The sequence below is a fragment of the Cololabis saira genome, chromosome 2 (assembly GCF_033807715.1).
Source record: "Cololabis saira isolate AMF1-May2022 chromosome 2, fColSai1.1, whole genome shotgun sequence".
NCBI lineage: Eukaryota > Metazoa > Chordata > Actinopteri > Beloniformes > Belonidae > Cololabis > Cololabis saira.
The window spans coordinates 41,323,133-41,334,337 of NC_084588.1; the positions used below are offsets into that span (position 1 = coordinate 41,323,133).

The 11,205-nt window shown below is 41.8% G+C and overlaps 1 protein-coding gene across 1 annotated transcript; it reads left to right on the forward strand.

Annotated features, from left to right (window-relative positions):
- Window positions 1-1,189: 1,189 nt before the first annotated feature.
- On the forward strand, window positions 1,190-10,102 carry nod2 (nucleotide-binding oligomerization domain containing 2). Its single transcript, XM_061711137.1, has 10 exons — window positions 1,190-1,857; window positions 3,911-4,037; window positions 6,784-8,560; window positions 8,666-8,749; window positions 8,827-8,910; window positions 9,026-9,109; window positions 9,202-9,285; window positions 9,471-9,554; window positions 9,670-9,753; window positions 9,880-10,102. Exons 1-10 carry the CDS (start codon window positions 1,291-1,293, stop codon window positions 9,950-9,952), a joined length of 3,048 nt encoding a protein of 1,015 aa, XP_061567121.1. The 5' UTR covers window positions 1,190-1,290; the 3' UTR covers window positions 9,953-10,102.
- Window positions 10,103-11,205: the final 1,103 nt, after the last annotated feature.

An 11,205-nucleotide genomic window follows, 5' to 3' on the forward strand; every position in this document is an offset into this window, starting at 1 on the left:
TTCTGATATTATGTCTCTCTTTTTTTTTCTCCCCACGACAATTTCATTTCTTCTTTCTTATTCACCCCAAAACTTTCTGGACCCCCTTCTGTGATTCAGATGACAGAGCTCCACCTTAACGCTTCATGTGGGATGCCTGACAGAAAGCACTCTGCCTTACACTCCCCGAGGCGGTGTTGCCTGTTTCTCAGACGACATGAAGAAAAGAAACTCCTCTGTCTTTGATTGCTCCTGTCCGTGTGCGTTTGAGGATTCTTTCCCCCCACAGAACACAAGGGAGGCAGATAATAAAGTAATCACGGTACTCAGGAGGGGTGCTGCAACAAAAAAAAATGATGAATCATGATAAATCATGTGACAGTTCAAAAAGTCATTCCTGTGCCTATTTTGTCCCGACATCAAACAGGAACATCATGAGCTGGATTGAGTTTTACGAGCACAGTGTGCTGCCTCGGCTGCATGTTCCCCCTGGCAACGGGGCGACTCGTCTTTGAGCTCTGTTGACTTATTACCGTAGTGAGATGATGGTGTCTCTATTCCTGGCAAGGCTCCGGGAACCTATCATTTGGAATCCAGGATGCATTCAGGATTGCTGGTGCGATGCTGAAAAGAGGACAAGATTCTGAGATGTAAAAGGATGAAAAAACAAAAAACAGAGAGCTCTTACCGTTGGCCGGGGTGGATTATTTTATGCAACAGTTCCATCAAGTGGTAGCTCGACCAAACTACAACCATCTTGGTCGGGCCTGCAGCTTCAGTCAGGTTCCACTGACTGCATCTGCTAAAACTTGAAGAATCTCTTTTAAATGCGTTTCAGACATTATAAATGTCTGCTTTTTCAGACTTTATAATGTCTGAAACACAGAAATGAACTATATGGCAAAGACATCAAATGTTGATGTTTCCGGCGTGTGGAAAACCACATTTAAGCCCCCTTAAATATATAGAAAAATGTCCAAATACACTAAGACTGCTTCAAAAACATGAGGTGGGTGTGTCGAGCAAACTCCCTGAGCCCTGTTGGTGTCTGAGTGCAGTTTCCAGTGACACACTTCATTGGCTGCCAGAGGTTTTTTTGCCTTTCATTTGACAGAAATAGTTTCACTTTCAGAAGTGGAATGAGGAAGAGGTAGGTCTGAGTCTCTGCTGAAAATATCTGCCCAAAACACAGATAAGGGACAGAAAGCTAGAGTGTTAGTACATGTACTGTGCGTGCTGTGCCACGAGAAGGAGGAACGTTTTAAACCTATCCTGTGCTTGGATCCTCCACCTGGATAAGGACATGTCTTGATGACAGGATGTGAGGGTGGACGCAGCAGCAGGACTGTACAACCTGAGGACGCCGAGCATGGGAACTGGCATGCCAAAAGAATGTTTGCCCAAGAGCTTGTGCTCAAACGACGCACAGAAATCCTCAATGCTCTCTGCAGCAGCGGCTCCTCCGAACACCTGGAAAAGGTTCTGGATATACTTCTGGCGCAAGGGAGGCTGACGTGGGAGGACTACCAGGGCGTCCAGGCGCCAGGGAGGACGCTGTACGCCAACGGGAGGCAGCTGCTCGACCTGATCCACACCAAAGGTGCAGACACCTGTGGGCTCTTCCTCGCTGCTCTGGAACAGGTTCTCCCAGAGGAGCAGAGAGCTGCTTTCTCTGCATCAGGATGCTCCGCTTCTCTGGATGAAACAGAAAAAGCCCAGAGCTCCTCCGCTGAGACGCTCCTGACTCAAAGGCCGAGCCTGGTCTCCAAGCTTCAGGGGCGCGTCGATGGCGCTTTAGATGCTCTCGTTGAATCGGGCCACTTTTCCTCAACAGAGTACGATGACGTGCGGCTGCCCATTCACACGCCCGCACAACAGGTACTGTAACGGCACGCGGGCTCGATACACATCACTGAAATATCTGGACTTGTATGTCATACTGAAGTCAGGCTGTTTCAGGCTCCATACTTGTATGAGTCACAACTACAGTATTTGGCAATAAATATATATTATTACATTCATGAGTAGAAGCAGAGGTGTCAAGTAACAAAGTACAAATACTTCGTTACCTTACTTAAGTAGAAATTTTGGTTATCTATACTTCACTGGAGTAATTATTTTTCAGATGACTTTTTACTTTTACTCCTTACATTTTCACGCAATTATCTGTACTTTTTACTCCTTACATTTTAAAAACAGCCTTGTTACTCTATTTCATTTCGGCCTTTAAGAAAAACTATCCAGTTAAATTGCTCCATCCGGATAGAGTGAATTTGGTTGTGGTTGTGGCACAGATGTTCTTGTCCAGTTCTGTTCTGCCCTCAGATTCCTGCAACTAAACTTGGATGTACATTCCAATAAAGGTTAGGATAAATGATAATGTGCCTCTGAAGTTTGACTTTTTGCACCATTACAATACTTATAGGCAACTAGTCATCATATCTCCTGCTCTCTGAAACACATGTTAATGCTCAATAGTACACATATATGGTTCTTTAATATATTTGCATTATACTAAGATGCATTCATTTTCAATGGCTTTTGTCCTTAATTAATTTTTCCCCCTTACATTACTTGTACTTTTATTATTTAAGTAGTTTTGAAACCAGTACTTTTATACTTTTACTTGAGTAAAAAACTTGAGTTGATACTTCAACTTCTACAGGAGTATTTTTAAACTCTAGTATCTATACTTCTACCTGAGTAATGAATGTGAATACTTTTGACACCTCTGAGTAGAAGTACCTTCTTTACAAAAAATATGAAATTGACACGTGTGACTGGTAACAAATAACAAAGAGGAGTTTTACCTTGCCACTGTTTATGTAATAATTGCTCAGGGGTTCATGTTCTGGGTCTCTGGAAAGATCCTAGAGACAACTTCCGTTGTAATATATAAATAAAATTGAATTGAATTGTATTGAAAATACACTCGTCCTTTGACCTGACGTGACATTAATGTAGATGCAGGCGTGCGTGAGGCAGCGCCTGGGCTTAGTGGGTTAAAACGCACCAAACGTCACAACATTTACTTCTCCACCATGAAGGGATTTCCCCGAGGTCTTATTTCTGTGACACTCATATCCTTGTGCGTAACCTCATGTAAGCTGCAATACATCCTTTAAAATGGGATTTTTCCACTATGAATTTAAATCAGACAGGAAGTGTGGAAGGTGCTTTACTGCCTTTCGACAGAGTCCGGTTAGCTGCCTGGCCCAAAGTTTTGGCAAGAGAGCAAAAAGCTTTAAAATCCAAATGTTTATATGTTCTTTTAAAGTGGGATTTGGTTTTCTTTTGGAGTGGAGCTGTGTGAAGTATTTATAAGTAGTTGGAGTTTTACCTCCAGTGGACAGCGGTCACGGCGCTGGAGGGTTGGAGGTTCTGATGCCGAGCCAGGCTCATGGCTCATGCTGAATCTGAATGAAGGACATACAAGTGTGACATTTCGCCAAGTTAACCAACTCACACTCATAAATGTCATCGTGGTTCGAAGAAAACCTACATCAGACATATTTACACCATGTCACTTGTGCACTGTTTTACTGTTTTAATTTTCAGCATTTGTAACGTACTTGTAGATCGTTTCATGATTAATTATCACTGTAATGGAATCCTATTCACGTTTACAGTTTAGTTGCACTTACGTCTCTACAGTCTACAGTTTAGTTAAATACTCCGATCCATGATGAACATGCTGAACAATTGTGACATTTCTTTTTTTTTTGTCTTTCAAGAGAAAAATAAATATACTTGATAGGAGGAATTTAGTTTGGGCTTCACGTTAATTTGTTAAAGGATTCATATCCAAAAGGAGTGGCCACGTCGGTAACTTAGATTAAGAAAATAATTTAAAAAATAAAAATCTTTTTATTTGAAGGAAATTTTGCTGTTTAACAGATTTTTGTCCACATTTGCTTCATATGTGTATTAGGCCAGGCGTCTTCTTGACCACGTCAGGTCCAAAGGTGAATCTGCAGCATCACTGCTCCTGCAGTTCATTCAGCAAACACCAGAATCTGGGTCCTCACTGAGCCAGGACCGACCAGCTTTCCCCAAAGGTACGTTACCTCAGCGGTTATTTATTTATTTAGCTTTTTAACACACACAAGGATAAAAGTGTTATTCTACTGAAATGAAACCTAGCGAGAAGCCTTGAGGGGGAAAAAAAATCTATTTTTGGTAAAAAGGTGTATTTACTGCTTTAAACGAGTTATTTAGTTACTTGGTGAAAATCATTGAATCTTTTTAATGATAAACCTGCTGCAGATGGACTTTTACCTTGTTTTACTCTGAACTAAAATTAAATATTCAAAATGTGCACATTTCCAGTGAAAATAGGGAAGCAGTGACATTACAAAACAGAAGCATGAATTAAGAGGTTACTCACTGAAAAATGTGACCAGACTAGTTTTTTGTGTTCCACATTTGACAGAGAAGTGAATGAAGAGATCATTGTACTTATCAATACATCTGTCGGATCTGTCTGTCTGCTTCAGTGCCGTCATCTAAGTCGTCTTTGTTGTTATGCATGTCTTTTTCTGTCGTTGGTGTATATGTAGTGTCTGTACAGAAATGTACAGAAATGTACTATCAGTGAAGACAAATCTCCCTACGGAAAAATCAAACAATCAATCGATCAATCAATTAATCAACGCAGAAACTAACAATTTTCAAACACACATTTTTTAAAGGACATTTTTAACACATTTTTTGACTGGAAAAAGTAAAAATTGGAATATAAATAGAATAAATAACAACAACATTAAAGAACAAAAGAGAAAGTCCAGCATTTCACCACACATTTCAAGAGAATTACGATATGTTTTGGTTTTTTTCTGCTGATTTGTGTAATCTTAGACTTTTTTTGTTTGTTGCACAAGATTCTGTTTTAGTTTAGTTTTTCCTTTCCTTTTGTGTGTCGCCCACGATTCTCATGTGTTCACCTCAGTAAAAGGCCACGATGTGAGAAGTAAATTAAAGGACCCGTATCTGATGCACCATACAGAATAAAAAAACATATCAGATAGTGGCACATCTTACTGTTTCATAAATACATTGCCTATTTTAAATTAAATGGGCGGAACCCGTCAGATAAAAGTTTGGAAAATGCTGTAAAAATACAATAAGTCTTGCAAAAACACTTTGCATCTCGTGGGGTTAATTGGCAGCATGTCATATGATCCTGTTCATTGTGTATAAAAAGATCATCCTAGAGAGTTAGAGTCATTCAGAAGCGAAGCTGTGCAGGTTCACCTTTCTGGGAAAAGCTGCACCCAGACCAGGGCCCCTGACCAAATTGGGGGCCTGGAACCGGTTTGGTGGAAAAGGTGTGAAATGTGAAATGTTATTCTCAAATCTAGACAGACTGGAGACAGAGATTCCCATCTGAGTGGCAGCTCAGGTGTCTGTGCCACAAAATTTTATTCCAACAACATACTCAACTTCAAAGCATGCAGGTGAACAGGGCAGTGTGTATGTCTATGTGTGTGTGTGTGTGCGTGTATGTATATGATCATGCCTGTGTGTGTGTGTGTGTGTGTGTGTGTGTGTGTGTGTGTGTGTGTGTGTGTGTATGCGTGCGTGTGTGTGTGTGTGTAAATGTCTTTGTGGCTATGTGTGTGTGTGTGTGTATGTGTGTGTGTGTGTATGTATATGTTTGTGTGGCTGTGTGTGTGTGTGTGTGTGTGTGTGTGTGTGTGTGTGTGTGTGTGTGTGTGTGTGTGTGTGTGTGTGTGTGTGTGTGTGTGTGTGTGTGTGTGTGTGTGTGATTATCCAAGCTAATTGGGGCCTGGAACTGGTTTGGTGGAAAAGGAGTGAAATGTGAAATGTTATTCTCAAATCTAGACAGAGACTGGAGACAGAGATTCCCATCTGAGTGGCAGCTCAGGTGTCTGTGTCACAAAGTTTTATTTCAACAACATACTCAACTTCAAGTGAAGCATGAGTTTCCTTGTGTTTTGTCCTTTTTTTTCTCTTGCTCGCTCCTGCTCTGTGATGTCTTTTGGACGATATGTTGAAATTTCACCTTCTGTAGCTCCGCAGGAGGCTGCCTGCCCTCTGATTGGTCAGATGTTGAGTGCTGTCAATCATTGCGTGGTCAGATTTCAGGTCCCTTTTCTCTCCTCTGCCTCACGGTTGCGCATGTGCACTTCTATTGCGCATATGCACAACCATGCAAATGCGTCCCCTGACTGTACCTACACATTATGAAACAATTTCAGAATAATGTCCTTCAAGTGAAAAGTGCTGACTTTATAAAAAATCTTTTCATCTACAGCACAGTTCAGAAAATCTTCTAAATATTCTCAGAATTTGGAGAAATCTCTGTATGCACCGGATAAGACCAAAGATCAAAATTGCTCAATTTTCCCCAGTTAAGATGGTACATTTCCTCAGTTTTTATGTCTTTTTAAAAGAAAATGAGTGAATGACATTTACATTGAATGAATGAATGAATGAATGAAGTTTATTCAGTCATTGCAACACAAAAAACACCAAAAAAAAAAAACATTGTACACAGCATTAACTATTAAACCAAAAACATGTGTTGAACAATAACTGAAAAGGCATAGGCAGAAGCAAACTGCTGATAAAAGCCTATCCTATATTAACAACTTTCTATTTTTGGCTACCGACCTCCAGAAAACCAAAAAGAGAATAGAAAAGCAAAGAAACAACAAAAGGCAAAGAAACAATAGAAAAGCAAAGAAACATTGACAGATGGTCAATTGCACATTCTGTTTGGAATTAAACTTGTGTCAATTTTTCTTGAACGACCATTTTTCTGTTCTCCTTTTTTCTCAGAGCTCCGGAAATACCAGAAGAAGCTGAGCAGTTCTGTGTCGGCCCAGTCCTGCTTTCTCAGTACGTATGGAGGGACCAGCCACATGTCTCTGGGTGACATCTTCACTGAAGTCCAGATAGATTTACCTCGTAACAGCAACAGCCACAGCCCTCTGGGGCTGGAGGACGTGGTCAGCCCTGTGGGCTCAGTGAACGAGGAGGCCGATACGGTCCTGGTGTTGGGGGAGGCCGGCAGCGGGAAGAGCACGCTGCTCCAACGGCTGCATCTGCTCTGGTCTCAGGGGGCGGCCCTTCACGACTTTTTCCTTCTGTTCCCATTCAGCTGTCGCAGGTTGAACTCTGAGCAGAAGGAGCTGTCTGTTCAGGAGTTACTGTTTCAACACTGCTGCTGGCCGGACAGGGGCCAGGAGGAGATCTTCCACTTCATCCTGGACCATCCACATCTCATCCTCTTCACCTTCGACGGTCTGGACGAGCTCAAGGAGAGATTTTCAGATGAGTACAGGGTCTGCTGCCCCACCCAGCGCGCCCCGGTGCATGTACTCTTGTTCAACCTAATCCAGGGTTCCCTGATGAAGGGGGTGAGGAAAGTGGTCACCAGTCGTCCAGAAGCAGTGGACCCCGGCTTGAAGAAGCACCTGCACAAAGAACTCCTCCTAAAAGGCTTTTCCCCATCTGGTATCGACTGCTTCGTGAAGAAACATCATAGTGATCCAACTGTTGCTGCGAAGGTTTTGGAATCTCTGCAGGCAAACACGGCTCTGCTCGGACTGTGCCACAGCCCCGTTCTCTGCTGGATAGTGTCTCAGTGCCACAAGGAGCTGCTGGGCTGTGGAGAGGGGGGTCCTCAAACAATCACAGATGTTTACATCTTGATCTTACAGCACTTTTTACAGCACCAGAGCCCCCTACAGAACAGCAGGGGTGCAGGTTGGCTGCAGGAGCACCTACAAACAATCCTACATCTAGGGCAGCTGGCGTTTCAGGGGATAGCCAACAACTGTTATATCTTTTCAGCTTCAGAACTGGAGACGTGGGCCGTGACTGAGAAGGATATCAGCACGGGTTTTCTCGTACGAAGCAAAAACATATCTCCAGCAGACTGTGCACATTATGAATTTCTTCATGTGACAATACAATGTTTCTTTGCAGCTCTCTACATCGTGTTGTCCGGTAACACGGATCGTTGTCCCATTCCTAAACTCTTTGAACTGCAGAATACGAGGAAAACATGCGTGAGAGGTGCATGTTTCCGAGCCTGCTTCCATTCTCGTTACGAACAAGAGCCGTCTGTGGGGAAAGGTGCGACTGCAGCGGAGACGCCAAATCTGCAGATCGCAGCCACCTTCGTGGCTGGACTGCTGTCCCAGCGGCACCAGGGCCTCTGGCTTCACTGCTGCTCCGATGCTGCGTTGCAGAAGAAGGGCAGACAGGTGGCACGATGCCTTTCCAAAGGGATGCAGAAACATTTCAGGTCCATCCCACAACCTGTGCAGGGGGAGGCGAAAAGCATGCATGCAATGCCGGACTTTGTCTGGCTTATCAAATGCATCTATGAGAAGCAGGAGAGCAGGATCGCTAAAGACGCCATGAGTAAGCTGGAAGTGGACCACCTGAAACTGACTTACTGCAACATTGGACCCGTCGAATGCACAGCTATTGCTTTTGTTCTCCAACATTTAAAGAACCCAGTCGGCCTCCAGCTGGACAACAACTCTGTAGGGGATGTCGGAGTGGAGCAGCTTCTTCCCTGCATGCACATTTGTAACTCCTTACAGTGAGTGAAAGTGTAATGCTCCTTTTGTTAAGTTTCCATCATTTGGTCTTTGTAATTTGCATTTTACATCATTACACAACTGTGCACATTATTTGTTTTTGTTAGCCTCAGAAATAATAACATTACGGACGAGGGCATCCGCAAACTGATTGCTAAAGGTATCCAATGTGACAACTTCCAGAAGATTGCGTAAGTATTGTCAAGATGATTGCTGTTGCGGTGTTACAGATGTCACGTTGCATAGTCACTGTGGTTTTTCTCTCCAGCCTCTTCAACAACTGCCTCACTGATGGCTGCACACAGCACTTCTCTCATCTTCTGAAGACCAAGCAGGATTTCCTTTCTATAAGGTCAGCACACTCAATATTTGCCACAGTCGTCACATTTGGCTATATCATACCGCAGCACTAACAGCTTGTGTAGTGCAAGGGAAGAGCAGGTTCACTCCCTCCCCCTTATTTTCAGGCTGGGCAACAATAATATTACAGCAAATGGAGCAAAGCAGCTGGCAGAGGGACTGAAATTCAACCGTTCACTGCGATATTTAGGGTAAAATGGTTTTCATTTTTTTTTTTTTTAGCAAGCAGATTTCTCTGCACTTCTGTTATTAGTATTCATCCTGACCTTTCTTGTGTTTGAAGGCTCTGGGGCAATAAGATAGGCGACGAAGGGGCAGAGGCCCTTGCCAGTGCTTTACAGAGCAGCAACTCTCTTGTTTGGCTCAGGTAGTATTTCCTGTGAACACCTATTACGTTTTCTTTAGTATGGAAACTAGCAGAAAAAAAACAAAACAAGAAAAAACGTACACATGAAAATGCTGTATAAGCATTAAGTTTCAATACAGCTGAACCTTGTTAATGAGTTGCAGCTTCTTTGACACTGAAGTACTTCTACATGCATGTATTGACAGCCTGGTGGGCAACGGTGTGGGGACCGCAGGAGCTCATGCCCTCTCCAACATCATCAGGAACAGTTCATCCCTGGAGGAACTCTGGTATGTGTTGGACAAATATTGTTCTCTGTTACATTTGGATTAACTGAAATTGTCATTTGAGCACCCAAAGTGCAACAGTGCTTAAAGTGCCCCGCCTTCTTATTTCCTGTTAAAGGTTAACGGATAACAGCATCACCAGAACAGGAGTGGAGTCTCTGATTCAAGCTTTAGAGAAAAACACGCATGTGAAGTCAGTGTGGTACGTGATGCGGCAGAACAATACGCCCATAAATGTATTGGCTGAAAAAGCTTTATTTCCATTTTCAGACTGTATGTTGATTGTCAGTGAATACTTTTTCTTATTTCTTTTTCCTTTGTTCTGCAGGTTGATAAACAATGACCTTAGTTTGGAGGAGATTGAAGAAATGAAGAAACGTGACTCAAGACTGGTTTTCTGAATCTGTATGCCATCATTTAAGGACTACAATGCACTTAAGCTCTGACTTTTGTATGAAAGAAAGGTTCTGCCCAAAAAATTGTTAGTGTAATTATGTGCAATTATTATGTAACATGTGCAATTATTAGTTTTATAATCTTGTATTTGACTAGTGTTTCTTTGTACATTTCCAGATACAACTATATTACACCATACCACATTACACCCGCACTTCTACTGGTACAGTAAAGAGTACACATAATATATATATATATATATATATATATATATATATATATATATATATATATATATATATATATATATATATATATATATATACAAATATGAAATATTTCTGATTCACCACTTTATCTTTTATTGTGATAAATGATTTCCTCCACATCCAGAGATGCAGGGCAGAATTAAATTGGGCTGCATTTGGCCAGGATACAAACAGTTGAATAAACTATAAGCCATACAGTTAATAAATATAATAATTAAAAAAAAGAAACCAGGTGAAAGAAAGGAGGCAATCATAAGTATGTGTGTGAATGTGCAAAACAACTGTAGTAAATAGATATAAATAGATATATGGAAGCAGCCAGTCTGGCTGAGGCCTACACAGCGTATTGCACAAGAATAAAAAAGAAGAAGAAGAAGAAAGAGGAAGAAAGTGCTTTTTTATTTTTATTTATTTATTTTTTATTATTTCATTTTTTTAATTGGTGTTAGAGTCTGAGGTCTTTGCAGGTACTAAAAAGGTTGTTCTGTCTGGCAGGCTGCAGTGGTAAATTGCAAATCCACTATTAGGGTTAGATTCTTTTATGAATAAATAACTCTAATATCACATAGCCTATAAATATGTGGAACATGTGCACAAAATTGGATTCTCTGATCCCGAAAAAATATATGCAACTTCATTTTGCATCTAATGGAAGACTATATGTAAAGGGTGCCCTTTATACTAATATTCCTGTTTCAGACTCTTCCCTCTGGCCTGAGGCTGCGGTCCATCAGGACCAAAACCTCACGCCATAAAAACAGTTTCTTCCCGACTGCAGCTGTCCTCGTCAACAAGGCCCTGGTCCCCCCTCTCCCCGTCTACCACAGACTGTCCCCCCAACCCACTCTACGTTACATTAACGTAAAGACTCCAATCCTGACCTTATGCGTCACATTAACGCACATCCCAGGTCACCTTTGTACATTTTTTTTCCTACAGACTAATTACTCCGGAACTTTAGAACCAACTTGTTGTACTTTTTTTTTCTT

Bases quoted from the DNA above. Each gene is read 5' to 3' on its own strand.
- nod2 (XM_061711137.1), top strand. From the start codon at position 1,291: ATGACAGGATGTGAGGGTGGACGCAGCAGCAGGACTGTACAACCTGAG. The intron at 4,038-6,783 runs GTACGTTACCTC...CTTTTTTCTCAG, and splicing joins CCGACCAGCTTTCCCCAAAG to AGCTCCGGAAATACCAGAAG. The intron at 8,750-8,826 runs GTAAGTATTGTC...TTTTCTCTCCAG, and splicing joins GACAACTTCCAGAAGATTGC to CCTCTTCAACAACTGCCTCA.